Raw genomic sequence first — 17,531 nt, 5'->3', positions numbered from 1 at the left:
TAATAACGGCAGTATTGGAGAAAACGGCGCGGAACCCAGCGACGCGTGCCGGCGAGGCCGATTTTCTTAAACGGTCTTAAAACCTTAAAACATAAAAGAGGGACCCCCCCCCCGGTCGGTGCCTGCAATCTCTTAAATGGCAAGTTAAGCCCCCAAACCTCCTCGTTTCTTAAAAGGTCTTTAAAAAACCCGGCCCTCAGAACCCTAGGCCGTAGCCTAAGGGGTCCCCTAAGCCCCCACAATTATGCCCATCTCTCCCTCTACGCGTCCTAATGCTAAAGAGCCGTACGTCCTAGAGCCGTACTATAGAACAGCCGCCGTTTTTACATGTATATTTGTTTTCACTCTTTGCCTCGTCCAGTGTGTGGCGTCTAGCGACCACCGGGGGTCAGACAACAAAAGTGAGAGTCTCGCACACAGCTGGTAGGACGAGAGACAATAGATCCCGTTTCTCGTCACCGAGGACAGAAGGAGTTTGAGTGAGGGACCGGAGGGCCTCTTTTCCTGTGCGAGACGTGCGAGAGGTACATGTTGAAGACGAGACTGGCGATGTTGTCGACGACGACTTGCATGGAGTAGTGAGGCAGCGCAAAGACCACGAGGTACGTGGCGGAGAAGAAGGCGAGGCCGTCGACCCACACACGCCAGAACTTGGCGCGGACCTCCGCCCACGCCTCCGCTGCCCCACCGCCGCGCATGTACGCCTGGAGGCCGAGGTAGGCGACGGCGGTGGCGGACTCGTAGACTATCTGCGAGAGGAGCGCCTTCGTGGCGGCGAGGCTCGCCGGGTGGGTCAGCGCGCGAGCGAGCGGCGGAGAGAGCACTCGGCGTGCGGCGAGCACATAGCGGTGCGACGCCTCGTGCAGCAGCCGCGCCCAGAGAAGGAAGGGGATGTCGTCCGAGACGAGCGCCGCAAGAGTCGACCGGCGAACTCGCCGCCAGTCCAGGTCCGCCGTCGCCGTTCGGCCGCGGGCCGAGTCGACAGCAACCGCTTGCGCGAGGACATCTGCTGCGGCATCGGCGAGAGCTCCGTGCGCGAGAAGCGCAGCCATGTCATTGTCGAGCCGCAGCGCGCGCAGAGCAGCTCGGACGGCCCCAGGTGACTGCTGGCGGGCTGTCGGCCCCGCTGGGATGACAGCGGCGGAGGCAGCGGCGACAGCGATTGCAGTGCCCGCGTAGATGCGTGCAGGCGTCAGGCGCACGGTTGCGGTCACACAGTGCTTGCCGCCGCCCGGCTGACTGCTGGTTGGCTCTGGATGCGCACAAGGCAGGAGGAGCGCCTGCCACATCAAAGAGATATATTTCCCACTTTCCGCACGGCACCCGTGGCTCTCGATCCGACCCCATGCACATTGTGAAAAAAAGAATCACCCGCAAGCATACTGCGGGAAAAACGTCCCGAACCCATACTGTGACCTGTAGCATATGCGTACGTGAGACTGGATAGGAGTTCGTAGTACCTGGGATTTTTTTGGTCGGTGCGTACAACGTACTTTTGCTCGTTCCTCTCTCTGGACTCTGGTTGTAAGGCGTGCCGGGGAAACCCTCGCGCGAAAAGAAAAAGGACGCCCCGTGGATCTTTGATGATTCTCTCTTTACCACCGTCGGCCGTCCACCCCGCCCCTTGGCCCTGCCTTCCTCCTCTCTCCGTCTCGCCCGCAGCTCCCGAGTGCTTGCCGTCACCTCGACTCGACGCTGAAGGCGAGGTAGACCTGGTTGTGGTCGGTGAGGACGCGCGGCTGCGGCTCGTGCCCGTACTCGGCCGTCACCGCGGAGGCGGCCACGAGGGCTCCGCCGGTGCGGTCCATCAGCACGCGGTCGCACCACGCCGGGCAGCGCTTGGAGGCGAGCAGGTCGCACCAGCCCGCCTCGTCGGGCGGGGTGCCATCGCCCTTGCCCTCGCGGTAGGCGTAGGAGGGAGGGAAGGCGAGCGGGAGCTCCTCGAGGGGGAGGGCGCACTCGGCCGAGGCGGAGAAGGCGGCGAGCTCGCGGTCCGACCTGCGAAGGGGTTGGGGGCTAGCCTCGGTCGTGCGTCCACCGAGGGGGGGGGGGGGGGGCAGGCACCCGCGCAGCTCTGTCAGCTTGCGGGCGAGCAGGCTTGGCTGAGAGAGCTCGAACTGCTTCGGGCCGAGCAGCCTATCATTCTCGGACTCGTCTTTGGCCTTGAGAGGGGGCGGGGGCGCGGCTCGAGCGGGAGGAGGAGGACAGGTAGCCATCGCCGCCCTCGCCGCCGCCGCCGCTGGTCTCGAGGCGGAGGGGCGTCGCGTCGGCGGCGGCGACGGCTCGCGCGCGCTGCAGCCCCTCCGCGCCACAGAGCAGGGAGACGGCGTGGGCCAGGTCGAGCCTTGGGGGGGGGAGGAGGTCGGAAGAGGGAGGGGGCAAGTGATTGGGAGGGTGGCGGGTGGGGGAAGGGCGGCGGGTTGGGAAGGGTGGTGGTCTGCGCGGGCAGGGGACGTTGGGAGGGGTGCGGGCAGCGAGCGAGGTCTGCTCCTGAAGTTGAAGTCGCCGAAGAGGAACGCGGCGCTCGCCGGTGCCGGTGCCGCCCCTCCGCCCGCCGCCCCTCCGCCCCGCAAGCCGAGCAGGGCGGCGGTGACGAGGGAGAGCGCCTGCTGCCTGCAGCTCGCGTAGGTCGAGGCGCCTAGCAGTCGCACAGAGGGCACCCTCTGCTGGGCGGCCGACTCGCCTTCCCCCCCCCGGGGCGAGGACGGGCTGGACCTGCCGCCAGGGCGGCGAGGTTGCTCTCGTCGTGAAAGTTGTGGACGTTGACCAAGTCGAGCACCGCCCCGCCTCCGCCGCCGAGCTGCCAGCGCGTGAGCAGGTACCCCTTGCGCGACCTGCTCACGGCAGGGCTCGTGACGACACGCCCCGGGAGGCGCCCGCAGGAGCCCGGAGCGAGAGGCGCCAAGTCGAGCCGTAGAGGTGGCGCGGGAAGCGCTCGTGGCGGCAGTGGCGGGGCGGGAGGCCCGGCTGCGGGACGAGCGGGCCGTCGGCGGCACGCAGGCTCTCGAACGCCCCCGCGGCGCCCTCCGCCTCCTTCCACCGCCAGAGCCGCACCAGCTGCATCGCAGAGCGCCGAACCAGATAGATTGAGCCGAGCGCGGTAAAGCCGTCCTCCGCCGTGTCGGTGCGGACCATCATGCCGCTCGACCAGTGGTCGGGCAGGGCCGCCTCCACCGCTCCCGCCACCGCCGCTGCCCCATCGAGGCCGCACGTCCTCCAGCGCGACCCGCCGACCTCCTGCATGTGCAGCGCGATGAAGTCGGCGCGCGTCCGCTGCACGAGCGCCGCGAGGCCGTCAGCCCACGGCCGGAGCGCCTCGTCGGGGTCGTCAAAGATGCCGGCCACGTTGTGAGTGAGCAGCAGGACTCGCATGTAGAGTCTGCGTCGGACACAGCGAGCGGCCTTATTACCAGGTATAAAAGAGAAGGAAGAAAAAGAAAGCCCCCAGCCTTGACACTGGCGTGGTCGTCGGCGTAAAAAAAAATCGCGCCAGGTTGCAACCCTTGTTCTGCACTGTGCTGTGAATCGAGCGGCAACCAACAGCTCTCAGCACCCCCCGGTGCTGGGGTGCTGCCAGCAACCAACCAACTCACCGGCGAGCGGAGCGAGCCGAAGAGCGGGCCAAATTGGCGCTGTGAACGCACCTACGTGGCGGGCCGCGCAGGCCCGGCAGCAGGGCACCATGGAGCAGCAACCGACAACGTGGACGGGGATGGGGTGCTGCTCAACCGGCGGCAACCAGCAGCTTTCACAGCCGAGTGCGGAACAAGGGTTGCAACCTGGTAAAAAGACGGCTCGCAGGCGGGGCCTCCGCACTTTCTTTTTAGCAAAACAACCACCCTCGCCTTCGACGGCCGCCACCTCAACCTCCCTTCGTACATGCGCCCGCCGTTCGCCCTCCTCCTCCTTCTGGTGTCCCCGCCACATGCCGCGAGCTTCGCCGGCGTCGCTTGCCCGCTCGGCGGCCACTGCGCAGCCCTCCGGCGTGTCACTCTGCGTGCGGAGGAGCACGCTGCGGCATCGCCGCTGGAGGCGAGAGCGACGGCGCTGTGGGCGATGCTCGCTCCAGCGGCGGGTCACCTCGGCGAGGCGGAGCACGTAGACCTCCGGCTCGCGCTGCGTGTGCTGCTTTCGAAAGCAGCCATCGTCAGCAGCGTGGAGGGCACGGCGAGGCAGCAGTCGGCCCTCGTCGGCGGAGCTCTGCCCTCCACTCTGCTCGAGCCGACCTTCCGCACGCCGCCCGACATCGCCACGGACGGCGGCTCGCAGGGGTGGGAGGGCCTCCTCTCGATAGCGCCCGCCGGTGACCGGGCTGCAGACGGGTGGCATGCAGAGGCGCCTCTCGTGGAGCGCGGTGGCGACGCCGCGGCGCTGCTGGTGCTCGCGAGCGTGCGGGCAGCCCTCGACTTGCTCCAGCTCGGGCTCGATGCGGAGACCGTCGCGGTCCACAGCCCACACACACTGTCACGCTGCAGCCCCACCGCCCGGCACTCACCCCTCGCCAACCGCCCTCACCGCTCCCGCGCGGCGCCGCACTCAGCCGCCCCTCGCGCCGGCGGTGAGGCTCTCGGCCAGCGCCAAGTTCACGTCACTAATGTCGACCAGGCGGTGATGCTCTCGGGCAGCGCCCTCTCCGCCGCGGCGCCGAGCTGGCCTCTCGGCGCGCCCTCGCCCTTCTCCGCGCGCGTCGACCACCTGCTCGAACAGGCGGAGATACGGGGAGATGTGGGGAGATCGCGAGGATGGTCGACCACCTGCTCGAGCAGGCGGAGATGCGGAACCACTTCAAGACTCAACCACTTCCAGACTCGAGCCCAGACGACCATCACAGTCGACTTGCCGCTCGAGCAGGCGCGGCGGCTGCAGGCTATGCCCGCCTCGCTGCTGCCTCGGCCCGCTTCGCTCGACGACCTCGACTAAACCAAGTACGAGTTCGATAGAAGGAATCGCGCCAAGTAATAGGCCCGCTTCGCTCGACGACCTCAACTCGGCGGCGGCGGCACTCGTCGTGAGGGCGATGGTCGGCGCGGGCTCGCGCGAGCCGCGGGCGCTGCTCGTCGCGCTCGGCTCGACTCTCGCGCAGCTGCGGCGGGAGGAGGCGGCGGGCGGTGCCGATGACGCGGGCGCGGCGGTGGCGCTGCGAGCGGTGCAGCTGTACGCCCCTCTCGCGCAGACGGTGCGTGGTCTACCCGCCCGGCTGCGAGGGGCATGTCCTCGACACGCGGACATGACATGTCCGAGACATGTCCACCAGGTGGGGCTCGCGCCGCTCGGTTGCGAGCTCGAGGCGGTCTCGTACCGCCGCCTCTTCCCAGGACACGTCTCCCGCCTGGGTCCGCTGCCGCCGCCTCGGCTGCCGCGGCCGTGGCCGGCGCGAGGCGAGAGGGGTCCGCCGTAGGCGCGTGGTTCGACGCCGTCTGGCCGGACGCGCACCAGCTGCTGCCCCGGCTGATCGCCGAGCTGCGAGCCGCCGTCGAGGAGGCGCCGTCGCTGCACGGGCTGCTGGCGGAGGTCGCGCACCGGCCCGTCATACGTCCACATGACACGTCCACATGACACGTCCACGGCACGTCCACTGCAGGTCACGGTCACGGGGCGCGTCAAGACGGTCCCCTCCACGCTGCGCAAGCTGCTGCGCGACGTGGACGACGTCGAGGCGGTGCGGGACGTGCTCGCGCTCCGGCTCGTGCTGGCGCCGTCGGTCGGCGCGGCCGCCGAGCTGGCCGCCAGCCTGGAGCAGCCGACCCTCTCTCGCCCCGAGGCGGAGGCGCTCCTCTGCTACGCCGCCTACAAGCAGGTCGTCACGCGCTGGCGCGAGGAGCCGGGCCGCTTCAAAGACTTTGTCGCGCGCCCAAAGCCAAACGGCTACCAGTCGCTGCACACGAACGCGCGCGCCCCTGCTTCGCTCTCCTCTCCAGCTCGCCCCCCTCCGCGCCCCCCTCTGCTGCCTCCTCGGCTGACACGCAGCTTGCTCGAGTCCAGGTGCGGCTCCCCGACGGCCGGCTGGTCGAGGTGCAGGTCCGCTCCGAGGCGATGCACGAGGCGGCCGAGCGAGGGGCCGCGGCGCACGGCCTCTACAAGGGCGGCGTCGACACGCCTGCGCTGCTCCTGCCCGAGGCGGCGGCGACCATCGAGACGCTTCGCGCGCTTCCGGTGCTGCCGGCGACGCCGCTGCTGCCGGCGACGCCGCTGCTGCCGGCGGCGCCGCCGCAGGGGGCCGTCGAATCCCCCGCCGTCGTCGATGCGAGCCCGGCCGCCATGGCGATCGCGGGCGTCGGCGAGTCGTCGGCGGGTGGTCTCGCGCGCCGGGCGGACACGTCCCCGCTCCCCCGCTGGGTCGACCTGGTGGTGGAGGAGCTGGACGCGGGGACGGTGGTGGAGGCCGGAGGGGAGGGAGCGAAGGCGGCGGCAGCCGTCGCGCGTTTGGGCGCGCTCCGGCGACGGCAGCGGCGGGGGTGGCCACGCCGCTTCCGGGCAGGGGCGGATTCCGGCGGGTCGACGACTCGCGGAGGACGCGACGGCGTCCCCGACGGAGCGAGGCGGAGGAAGAGCAGGACGTTTGCGGGGAGGAGGTCGGGCTTGAGATGAGGAGCACTTGGAGCACTTGGGATGAGGAGCACTTGGAGCACTTGGAGTGCAGTCATTTACCTCACATCCAGGGCCGGGGAGCTAAGAAGCGCACCCAGAAAGAAAGAAAAGAAAGACAACAGTCAACCCAAGGGAGGGCGGGGAGGACGGCACGCCGCCACCCCACAGGGGTCGAGGTTTTCTTCTTCGCAAACCCCGCAACACGCTGTTCGACATATTCCTACTTTTGATCGTCGCAGAGAGAGTCGCTGTTCATGCCTGCAGGGGATTCTTGATCGTGGTGTTAAAGGTTGTGACTTCTTACTGTCGTTGCTGTTTCTCGACTGCCTGTGCTTGTGCGTCTTGGGTCCGGGGTTGTGTTTTTGTGTGAGCCGGAGATTTGAATTCCTACCACACTCTATTCTACTCGACTTCTCTCTGAAGTGTACCTGTGTTAGTGCCAGTGCGCGCCAGTCCCGCCCAGTGTCGTGCGAGGGAGCTTTCTTGTAAAATTCTCTCTGAAGCCTTTTCCTTTTTCTTCTCCAGCTCAAAATCCCAAGTTCACACCCAATCAAGAGAGTAGAGCACACATGTGTGCAGCGGCACCAAGCGGGACTGGTACTCGCTAGGTACCCCAAAATTCCCCAGCTCCTTTTTCAGCTGCGCGTTTGTCTTTTTGGCGTGGGCGAGAATTCGACAGCGCCCTCTGTCGTTCCGGCGTCTGACAAGGCGCAGAAATTCCGCGATCATCAACTTGCGTGGGCCACAGCAGGACGCGCACAGGCTGGCATAAGCGCACCACCACCATGCCGAGCCGGGAGGTGCTCAAGGAGCTGCAGGAGGAGTGCCTGGCGGACGACGTCGAGCTGCCAGAAAATGCGGACGCGTGGACTGTCTCCGAGGCTCGCGAGTACTTTGAGAGCGGCGGCACGTCACGGCCAGGCCAGCCCGCGTGTGTGCCGGCGGCAGGTGAGAAAGAGAGCAACCTCCAGATCCGCTGGGCGGTGGACACGGCAGAGTGGGACCCGCAAGAGGCGGAGTGGGAGGTGCTGCTGCGCACGCTCCCCGAGGAGGAGGCCACGCGCGTGATGAAGTTTCACTTCCGCGACGACCAGAAGCGCGCGCTCGTCTCGCGGCTGCTCCAGCGTCACGCGTGCGCCCGCTACCTCTCTCTGCCGCACGGCGAGGTGCAGATCCTCCGCACTAAGGGGCGCAAGCCGTACCTCGCCTCGCCGCACTCCTCGCCGCTCGAGGAGGCGCCCAACTGGAACTTCAACGTGTCGCACGAGGGGAGCTTCGTCATCCTCGCCTCCGAGCCCACCCTCCTGTGCGGCGCCGACGTCGCGGCGCCGAGCCAGCTGCGGCGCGGGAGGCAACAGTCGGTGGAGGACTTGTTCGAGGTGATGCGCGACAACTTCACAAAGGCGGAGTGGGCGCAGGTGCGCGCGGCGGGGCCCGAGGAGGCGGCGATGGCGACCGTCTTCCGCAAGCTCTGGTCCCTCAAAGAGGCGTACACAAAGGCGAGAGCAGCCGAGAGAAGCCGAGAGAAGCCGAGAGAAGCCGAGGGCAGCCGAGAGCAGCCGAGAGGAGCCGAGAGCAGCCGAGAGGAGCCGAGAGGAGCCGAGAGGAGCCGAGAGGAGCCGAGAGGAGCCGAGAGGAGCCGAGAGGAGCCGAGAGGAGCCGAGAGGAGCCGAGAGGAGCCGAGAGGAGCCGAGATTGCGGTGAAGGAGGCGAGCACAAGGCGCGCGGCGACGGGCTCGGCTTCACTAACCTCAACCCCACCCCGCACCCTAGGCGCGCGGCGACGGGCTCGGCTTCAAGTTTTCGCGCTGCGAGTTTGCGCTCGGAGGAGGCCGCCACCCGGCGCGAGGCGAGCCGCACAAGAAGGTCGAGCTGGCGAGCGTGCGCGTCGACGGGGCGGCGCGGCCCGAGTGGCGCTTCTACATCCAGTCGCTGCGAGACGACCACATGGTCTCCATCGCGCGCGGCCCTCCCGCGGACGCAGTCGACGCGCTCGGAGGCTTCACGGCGACCTTCCGCCAGCGGGACGTGAGCGAGGAGCAGCTGCGCGAGGGGCACGCGAATCCCGAGCCGCTCTTCTCCATGGTGCGGGTGGAGGACCTGCTCCCGGCCGAAGCCCGCGAGGAGGTACTGCAGGCCAGGAGGGTGTGAGGTGACGGCAAAAGAGAGGCCAGACCCAGAGAGTCGAGCGGGTGGTCCATAGGGAGCCGTATATGGTAAAAAGAAAAAAACAGACACCTCCCCCTCGAGAGAGAGCTCAAAACTTTAGCGCGTCCCGCGTCCCCGCGAGTGATTCTGAGATCAGGTTGGGCGACTGGCAGACATTTCAAAAATTTGGCGCCGCAGGCGCCCGCTGCGTGCCCACCATGGTTGGGCGCGCAGCGAAGAAAATTTTGCGCTCTTGGAGCACTTGGAGTGCAGTCGGCAACCTCACGCCCAGGACCGGGGAGCTGAGAAGCGCACCCAGTTGGCCGGACGCTCGGCATCGGGTTGCGGGCAAGAGAGCCCTAGCCCAGGGGGTGCGCGTTCGCAGGGCCATAACACGGGTCTCCGAGGGTTGGTTCTGCGCTCCGGGTTTCCCCTAGCTGCGGAACGCCCCCTCTACTCGGAGCTAAAGAATACTCTCCGAGAGTTAGTCCGCGCTCCAGGTTTCCCCTAGCAGCGGAGCGCCCCCTCTACTCGGAGCTAGTGGACACGACACTAGCTAGTGATACGAGAATACGCACCGTCCCCACGCAATACCTTACTCGAAGATAATACGAGAATACGCAGCTGCGAGACACCTGTCGAGCAGCTTCCGCGGCGCTCTCGACAGCCTTTTCTAATAGGAAAATGGCCTCTACTCGGCGCCATACCGCTTGTCGGCGCACAGCGGAGTTCGCAAGCCGGACCTGCTGCCTTCCCTTCTACGTACACTTTCAGAATGGAGGCTCAAACGCAGCGCAGGGCCGTCAGTCAGACCAAGTGCAAGTCGATTTGTACCAAAAGTTGGTAGACAGTGCCAAAACCGCGGAACCGAAAATGGCGTTTAATTTCGCGCACCTGCTGTCCGCCGCCTGCGGCGGCGCTCCGCACCGCTTGAGGCGCCTGCGGCGCCCCTGGCGGCGCGCTGTCGTCCGCGCGCCCCTCTGTGGTTTTCGTGGGGGGCTCGGCTCGTAAGTCTCGATTTGTACCGGATTTCCGACGTTAGTGGCAAAACTGCGGAACCGAAAATGGCGTTTAATTTTGCGCACCTGCTGTCCGCCGCCTGCGGCGGCGCTCCGCGCCGCTTGGGGCGCCTGCGGCGCCCCCCTGGCAGGTGGCAGTGCAGTGTGTACGGCTGCGGGTGCGCCCGGTATACACAACCGGCGCTCTATGGCGTGCTCCGGGGGAGCACGACTACGCAGTCGTGGCTTCCACACGCGAGAGAGTGGCTTCTATATTTACGAAAACATTGGGCGTCCCTAGTGCCGCATCCATAAGAAGTGACGTCACGGTTCCAGGAGCGCCTGGCGGCACAGCTTAGCGAGTGGCAGCCGAGCGCCGGCCACGACTATCGAGTCGCCGTCGCGGAGCTGAGGGCTGGCCGACGGGTGGCGCGGTCTTCCTCCCAGCGCCACCCATCGGTCAGCCCTCAGATCGATCGATCGGCGCTCAAAGTCGCTTCAGATCCGAGAAAGCTGCTGGCGCCGCTGCCGATCCCAGCCGCGACGCCAGCAGCTTCCTCTGCTCTCCAATGCGCCGATAAGCGACGCGGCGGTGCTCGGCTCGCCATGCACGATGACGGCTCCGCTGGGTGCTCGTCGGCCGGTCCGGTGGCACCCTATTCGCGCGTCACCTGCCGGCGTCCCGACGACAGCCTCGCGCCGCCGCTGATGGAGGGGCGGTCGGCGCCGCTGCCGCCGCGCCGCCGGTGGGAGAGGCACTGGTGGTGGCCTGGGCGGCCCTCCGCCGCCGCTCGGCGCGCCCGGGCAGCGGTGGCAGCCTGCGCCGCCACAGCTTCGAGCGGGCGCCCCAGCTTCGAGCGGGCGCCCCCAGCTTCCAGCGGGCGCCCGGGACGGGTTCCCCGCTTCGAGCGGGGAGATGCGGCCTGGGATTCGCTTTCTGAAATGTCTGCCTCCAAAGGGGAAACGCCCAACCTGATCTCAGAATCACTCCCGCCCCGCCCCACTCGCTTGCTTTTTTTCGCTCCAGTCCTGCGGATCTTCATAGTAGACCGGAGGGCTACGAAGCCTTCACACTCCAAGGGGCTGGCCCCGCCCCACACATGCGGTCTTTGTGCTGCAGGTCGCGCGGTGCTGCGCGGCCCGGCATGTGGCGCCGGCCGGGAACGGGATGCGCGCCGACGACCCCGACGGCGACGACGCCGCCGCAGTCATGGGGTCACACAATGGACACAAACCATACAGCGCGGAGGCGAGGGTGGATCACGAGGAAAAAAATCTTTAACGCGCAGAAAAAAAAACACGATGGGTTCTAGAGGCGTCGAAGCGGATGGAGCATCGCGAGCTAGTCTCGCGAATCGTGACGTACTGGGACCGCGGCTGCGTCGGCTCGCGCGCGTGCGATACACGGCGGCCGGGCGAGCCGGGCGCGGGCAAGACACTACATTCTACGCTCAAAGACAAACTCAAAGTGCAAGTCGCCGTGCGTGTGTCCGTGTGAACACACCATCGACTGGATTCGACGACTGGATGCGCAACATTCCGGCCGCGTATAAACATATCAAAGGAGGATGTCAGAGGGTAGACCATGAAAGCCCGTGGTCTCAGCCTGCGTGCGCGACTTTGCGTGGTTGTCCAACGCCTTGATAGCCTCCATCATGCCGGCACAGCCGACTGCCCAGTGCAGGAAGCCGAGGTACTCGAAGATGACCGAGTACTTGTTGTTGTCGAGGTGGCCGTCGGCGTTGCAGTCGTGCTTTGTGCACGGGTACAAGTAGTAATCGACGTTCGGGTCCCAGCGGCACCGCCACCCGCCCGGCCGCTGGTCCGACCACTCTTGCTGGAGCGGCGGCAGGTCCTCGCCGATGCATGCCTCTCGCGTCTCGTGCAGGATGCAGACGTCGATCGCGAAGGGGTTGGGCCCGCCCTCGTAAAGGAAGTGCAGCCATGCTCCAAAGTAGCTGAGCATGAGCACGAACGTCACGTCAACGCAGACGAGTGCCCACCCGATGTATCCAAACCCCGACACGCCACCCGCCGCCATCTCCGACTTGATGCCGCCGACCGCGCGCAGCTGGAGGCCGCAAAAGCTCAGGAAGATGCCGACGGCGACGCCCGCGCCATGCGGATTGGACATCTCCTCCTCCCAGCACCGTTCATACAGTTCAGCCGGCTGTATATGGCAGTTGGATGCGAGCGAGGGCATGATTCCCGTGATGGTGGTTAGCGTGAAACCTGCGCGAGCGAGCCACTCGCCGCATAGCATGTAGTTTCCCAGGTTGCTGTGCACCTCGCCGTTGTCGACGCCGCGACTCTTCGCCAGCTGGTCGATCCGCTTGAAGAAGATGAGCGCGGTGAGCGTGAGGGTCATGAAGAGCATCATGTACCCCTCGCGCTGGATGTTGGCCGTGAAGAAGGAAATGGAGGGCGCGCTCGCGGCCCAGGCGCTGCAGCCGAGCGTGCAGTCGACCACCCGCCAGCCAATGATAGCACCGAGAGCGAGGTAAAAGGGAGGGATCAGAACGAACGTGCCGACATGGTTAATCTCCATCGGCTTCATGCCGCTCACTTGCTCGGAGAGGCCGGTCAGCAGCCAAACCAAGAAGGACAGCAACGTGCCAAAGAGAGCGCCGTACCATAGCACCTTTGCCGGGGAGGAGTAAGGGTCCTCCTCTCCACACTGGATCGTGGTCGAATTGCCAACAAAGATGCTCCTGTCGGTCACCCAAGGCAAGTTCGGGTCGTCAGCTGCTGTGGGCGAGGGCGCGCGCCGAAGCGTGCGAAAACTGGCAAAACGAGACGCTCGACGGGCAGCCGCTCGAGCTGAACGAGGACGCAAGAGTCGGTTGGGTGGTGCCAGAGGCGGGTTGCCTCGAGCTCGACTACGTCACCTACGACCAGTTTTACGAGGGGCACTATCGCCTCGACCTCGCTGCGCCGGTGGAGCGCGCCATCGCGTGCAAGCTGCAGGAGCGCTTCCTATCGGACGACGGTGTCGGCTTTGTGCGGCCGACGCTCGACGGGGCGGCGCTCAGCATTCCCGCGATGCGGGTAAATCTACGCACGCGGCGAAGCGCTTGCGGGCCATAGCGAGACGTTGGCGAACGTCTTCTGTAGGTTTTCTGGCGGCCACCGATCGAGGGCATCTTTGAGTGCGACTACGTGTCTCCGGCGCCGCGAAAGATTTGCAGCCGCAGCTATCGTCTCGACCTTGCTCGCGAAGGGGAGCGGCGGCTCGCAGAGCGGCTGCTTGAATGGGCGGTGCGGGAGGACGGTCAGAACTTAGCCAACTGTAGCGTCGACGGCCGGCCGTTCCGCTTCGACGAGGACAGCGGGTTGCTTTGGGCGCGGCCGGGTCTGGCCCACAAGGCGCGCTCTTGCTCTCCAATCGCCAGGGCCGTCGGCGTCCAGCACGCGCAACGCGCCCTCCTCAGGCGGCGACTGCAGCCTCGAAGCGCCTCCCGCGCCAAGGCATCCTGGAGCTCGACTATCTCGCCCTCAAGCCGCTTGCGGGGCTTCCCATCACAAGGCGCTCGTACCAACTCGACCTCACACTTACAAAGGCGCGGCTCACAAGATTTGAGGAGCGACGGAGCGACGCTCGCGTGTCTGATCGGCCCGCTCGCGCCTGCCCGCAGGACCGGCTCCTTGCGTCTCGGCTTTGCAAGCTCTCTGCCTACTATGAGGACGAGGGGTGGGCCGCCACCCTCTCGCGGCCTGCGACCCAGTCCACGCAAGCTTCCGCGGAGCAAATCAAGCTCGCTGCTGGGATCACGCTGCCCGAGTCGGGGACGTTGGACGTCACGACAGGGGACTACCTCGCCTTCTTCACCCGCAGGATCGACGAGGAGGACTTCCAAATGCTGCTCGCAAATCTGGTGCGCCGCGCTTGAAGTTCTCGCGGACCGTGCTGCCCACGCGCTCAGCCGCTACCGCGCCGCAGGTTCGCGCCACCACCGACACCGAGCGTCAGCAATTGCTCGAGGCTTCGCTCTCGATGAATGCCAGCTATGAGACTCCTCGAGCCGTGGCACTCGTCAAGGCATTCTCGTCGACCCGGCACCGAGCCAACGCCATACACCTTCTCGACGACGGTAATCACTTGCGACCCGAGTCGCACAAGGCGTTGCTTGCACTCCTGCCGCCAGAGGAGTCCGCCAGCCTTGCCGACAGCCTCATCGCGAGTCTGCAGGAGCGCACCACGGGATGGCGTGGCGTGAGCCATCACATCATTGATTGGGATCCAAATGATCCAAATGGCCCGCCGCAGCCGCCACCGCCGCCACCGCCAAAACCCGCGCAGCCGCCGGCCACCGAGCCCACCGACGGACGACCGTGGCAGCAGCAAAACTTTGTGCAGTGAAAACTCTGTTGTTGAATGTTGTGTCCCCCCGAAGCCCGATGTTTTTCTTTTGAGACTTTTTTGTGTACTGTGTGTTGAAGCGGGGGTTGCGGGTTGGGCCGCCGCCGCGCGGGGACAAAAGGAGGCGGGGCAGTGCCAGTGGAGCCACCGCTGTGCGTTGCTGCAGAGCGTTTGTCTGATTGTCTCGTCTCGCCTTACTGCTTACATCGTAATCATAAAATACGATATACTGAAAATAATTTGTAAAAACTGGTAACTGTCGTCTGTCCGCACGGTGAGCACATGACTCTGTGTGGCAGATGACCGCCGAGGAAACTTGGAGACTACCTTAAGGTACACCGCGTGGCCCCGAAGGGCCATGGAGTCTGATGGAGCAGCGCCCGTGCGTTCTCATGCGAGAGACAGAGAGTACAAAGTTTGACACTTTTCAGCAAAAACCTCCCCTCCCCCCCCCCCCCTGCGCGCGCTTTTCGCACCGCGCTGCGCCTCGTGCGAATGGCCGGGGTGTCCGCCTCACGGAGAGCAGCGCAGCTCGACATGGCCAAAAGCGACGGCCCCCGCGCTCGAACCGCTGACGACGTACGGCCGGCGGCCCGTCTCGGACGCGTACTCGTCGAGCACGGCGTCGATGGCCGCCTGCGCCTCGTCGCTCGCCTCGCCGAGCACGCAGACAGTCCCGCCCGAGCCGCCGCCCGTGATCTTCGCGCCGTAGAGGCGCGCGCTCGGCGGCGCCGCGGCGACGAGCTCGACGATGCGGTCTGTGGCGGCGGAGCCGAGCCCGACGCGCGAGTACGACTCGTGCGACCCGCGCATGAGCTCGCCGAGCCGGAGGCGCTGCTGCTCGGAGGGAGGCCTGCGGAGGGGGGCGGTGGGGAATTGCGGTGGGGAGGCGAGCGGCGGCGGTGCGGGTGCACGCGCCGCGCGCCCGCGCAGCAGCGCCTCGAACTCGCAGACGCGATCGTGCTCGAGGACGGGATGGGCGGCGCAGGCGGCGACGGCATACTCCGCCTCAGGCCGGACGGTGGTGGCTGCGTCGCCGTGGCCGGCGGGGTGCTGCTGCAGGAAGGCGCTGCCGGAGAGGGAGGTCGGCAGCGGAGGCAGGGCGGCGAGCTCTTCGGGCGTCAGCTCCGTCAGGTGGGTCAGCACCCTCCCCTCGCCGAGGGAGGCCTGCAGCAGGGCGCGGCCCATGAAGGCGGCGGTGCGGACGGCGCCGTAGTCGGAGCCGCCGACCGAGTGGCGCACCTGGCGCGTGAGGCTCCTCGTGACGAGAGCAGTGAAGAGAGCAGTCTGCCTCCCGCCCCTCCAGCCGGGTGGCAGCGCGCCGCCGAATCGATGCCCCACACGCGCAGGTGGGGCGGGATGGGGACGGTGCCGAGGACGGTCGCAGGGCGGCAGAGGAGGGAGAGGAGGCGTCCCTCGCGGCCGAGCGCGCAAGCGAGCTGGTCCATGATACCTGCGAGAGAGAGAGAGAGAGAGAGAGAGAGAGAGAGGGCTCGGCAAGGTGGCTCGGAGGGAGGTCGTCGCCGTCCCTCGCCGCCGCTCGCCGCACGGAGCTCCGACCACCTCATTCTCCACCTATTGATCAAGCCGCGTATCACGACACAGACCAAGACTGGAGCCCCGTATGTATTATATATCATATATATATAATTATATACTAATGTATCAAGACTGGAGCCCCGCCTTTTGGCAGAGGAGGGCGAGCTTCTCGTCGGGCGAGAGGGGCGGCTTGCCGAGGGCGGCGAGCAGGGCGCTCATGCTCGCAACCTCGACCGCGGCCGAGGAGGAGACGCCCGCCGCCTGCGGCTCTCGTCCGAGACGCGTCTAGGCGGTGTGCTGCTGGAGGTGGCGGAGGAGAGGAGGCGCCGGCAGCCTCGGGCACGTCCGAGGCGACGAGGATGGCGAGGCCTCCGTCCGCCGGCGAGACGGCGCCGTCGTGGTAGAGCACGCCTGGGGCGAGGGTGCGAGCCTCGTCGGTCGAGGCAGCCGGCTGGCCGTGCGACAGAGGGGCTGCGAGGGAGGCGCGCCGAGGCAGCCGATGACGTACGCGGCCCACGCGGCGCGGCCGTCGGACGTGAGGCGGGCGCGCAGCTCGGCGAGCGGCACCGGCCCGGCCGGGCCCGCGAGCTCCGAGAGCGCCACGTGCACCACCGACGTGCGCCCGCCCGCCGCCGAGCCAAACGAGGCGGCCCGCACGCCGGCAGAGGCGGGCTGACGCTGGGCGGCGACGAGGCACGCCTCGCCGATGGGCATCTGCAGCACGCGCGAGCCGGAGTAGTCCGCAATGCCTCCCATCACGTCGAGCCGGCCAGGCGAGCGGGCGACGTGGAGCGGAGCGGTCCAGTCGAAGAGCTCCGCCGCGGCCGCCTCCTCGTCCGAGAGGCCGCCGTCGCGAGCGGCGAGCCTGCCGAGCAGCGCGGCGAAGGAGGCGACGTCGCCGTCGAGCTTATGCGGCGCGCCGCTCCGCGTGGTGGCGGTCCAGAACATGGAAAATCGCGGCGAGGAAGTTGAGCGCGAACACAGCGCCGCATGTGGGATTCTTTTTTCTCCAGCGACCGTGCGCTCTTCTGCCCTTCTTAGCTCGCCCCCCCGACGAGGTTGAGTGAGCGTTTTGACTCTCATGTGTGTCGTGTAAGGTGCGCTGTCCGCGGTCTACTGTTAAAACCCAGCAGGCACGCGACAGCCTGCCCCACAGACAGCAGACAGGAGTAAACACATAACTCATAAGCCGGATCACCGTCGAGCTCGATCAGCCTCGTGCACCCCTCGCGCAAAGAGAGCTGTGGCGGAACGGAGCGGCCCAGGGTGAGCACAGGTGGGGCGGAGAGGCGGCGGGTAGAAAGTGAGCGAGGGAAGGGGCAGGAGAGGAGGGGGGTGTAGTGGGTTGTCCCGCGTATGGTTTTCCTCCGCCCTCATCGCGCGATCGGCTGGCAGGTGGTATGAGATATACGCTGGCGCTGCGGCGCCGCACAGCTCTCGCCGGGCGCCGCGAGCGGTGGTGTCGAATGTGAGCGTGCGAGCTGTACACCACGGGAGAGCCTTGCGGCCTTGGTGCCTCTTGCCACGCAGGGCTGCGTCCGGGGTTTCAATCCCTTCCACAGTTCCATTCGGTGGGGTGATGGGGCGGGGGTGGGGACAGGAGGAAGGGATGGCGCTCAGACATCCAAGGAAGAGTTTGCCTTCATCGATGGCTGATTGGGCCCTCGCTGAGGAAAGAACTGCGAATGAAGTGCATCATCATCGCGCCGGGGGTGGTGGTATGGGGGGGGCTTGGTGAAAGCGGAGTGTCATGGGGGGCGCCCCCCTGTGGTTTGGCTCCCCCCGGTGTTTGGCCGGTTTAAGGCCCCTGGGCGACCGTACTGGGAACCCTCGCGAACCTCCCCAGGCCAGGCCGCGAGGGCGGGCGCTTTAAGGTTCCAAAGAAAAGGGGGGGGCCC

General features: G+C 66.7%; 6 protein-coding genes across 6 annotated transcripts; 2 read left to right on the top strand and 4 right to left on the bottom strand.

Annotated features, from left to right (window-relative positions):
- Nucleotides 1–332: 332 nt before the first annotated feature.
- EMIHUDRAFT_366927 (hypothetical protein) lies at nucleotides 333–1,140 on the bottom strand. The gene has a single exon (XM_005779064.1). It carries the CDS (start codon nucleotides 1,050–1,052, stop codon nucleotides 456–458), a length of 597 nt encoding a protein of 198 aa, XP_005779121.1. The 5' UTR covers nucleotides 1,053–1,140; the 3' UTR covers nucleotides 333–455.
- Nucleotides 1,141–1,574: 434 nt separating this feature from the next.
- On the bottom strand, nucleotides 1,575–3,405 carry EMIHUDRAFT_443392 (hypothetical protein). The gene is made up of 6 exons (XM_005779063.1): nucleotides 2,903–3,405; nucleotides 2,716–2,834; nucleotides 2,491–2,638; nucleotides 2,207–2,344; nucleotides 2,065–2,136; nucleotides 1,575–1,998 (listed from the first exon to the last, which is right to left on the bottom strand). Exons 1-6 carry the CDS (start codon nucleotides 3,370–3,372, stop codon nucleotides 1,680–1,682), a joined length of 1,266 nt encoding a protein of 421 aa, XP_005779120.1. The 5' UTR covers nucleotides 3,373–3,405; the 3' UTR covers nucleotides 1,575–1,679.
- Nucleotides 3,406–3,879: 474 nt separating this feature from the next.
- EMIHUDRAFT_236608 (hypothetical protein) lies at nucleotides 3,880–4,920 on the top strand (the record flags this gene model as incomplete). The annotated part of the gene is made up of 3 exons (XM_005779062.1): nucleotides 3,880–4,443; nucleotides 4,606–4,725; nucleotides 4,852–4,920. The coding sequence occupies 3 exons, from the start codon at nucleotides 3,880–3,882 to the stop codon at nucleotides 4,918–4,920; spliced, it is 753 nt and encodes a 250-aa protein (XP_005779119.1).
- Nucleotides 4,921–5,017: 97 nt separating this feature from the next.
- On the top strand, nucleotides 5,018–8,739 carry EMIHUDRAFT_236607 (hypothetical protein; the record flags this gene model as incomplete). Its single annotated transcript, XM_005779061.1, has 9 exons — nucleotides 5,018–5,176; nucleotides 5,255–5,333; nucleotides 5,399–5,511; nucleotides 5,630–5,842; nucleotides 5,983–6,153; nucleotides 6,853–6,923; nucleotides 7,168–7,196; nucleotides 7,297–8,006; nucleotides 8,362–8,739. 9 exons carry the CDS (start codon nucleotides 5,018–5,020, stop codon nucleotides 8,737–8,739), a joined length of 1,923 nt encoding a protein of 640 aa, XP_005779118.1.
- A 5,868-nt stretch (nucleotides 8,740–14,607) lies between these two features.
- EMIHUDRAFT_236603 (hypothetical protein) lies at nucleotides 14,608–15,282 on the bottom strand (the record flags this gene model as incomplete). The annotated part of the gene is made up of 1 exon (XM_005779060.1): nucleotides 14,608–15,282. The coding sequence occupies one exon, from the start codon at nucleotides 15,280–15,282 to the stop codon at nucleotides 14,608–14,610; it is 675 nt and encodes a 224-aa protein (XP_005779117.1).
- Nucleotides 15,283–15,449: 167 nt separating this feature from the next.
- On the bottom strand, nucleotides 15,450–16,588 carry EMIHUDRAFT_457326 (hypothetical protein; the record flags this gene model as incomplete). Its single annotated transcript, XM_005779059.1, has 4 exons — nucleotides 16,122–16,588; nucleotides 15,968–16,044; nucleotides 15,778–15,894; nucleotides 15,450–15,669 (listed from the first exon to the last, which is right to left on the bottom strand). Coding segments are annotated over exons 1-4 (873 nt in total), but the record flags the coding sequence as incomplete, so codon positions are not given.
- Between the last annotated feature and the right edge of the window lie 943 nt (nucleotides 16,589–17,531).

Source organism: Emiliania huxleyi (assembly GCF_000372725.1).
Source record: "Emiliania huxleyi CCMP1516 unplaced genomic scaffold EMIHUscaffold_237, whole genome shotgun sequence".
Classification (NCBI taxonomy): domain Eukaryota; phylum Haptophyta; order Isochrysidales; family Noelaerhabdaceae; genus Emiliania; species Emiliania huxleyi.
Note: the sequence above shows the minus strand (reverse complement) of the source record. Positions and strands in the feature narration are given on the sequence as shown.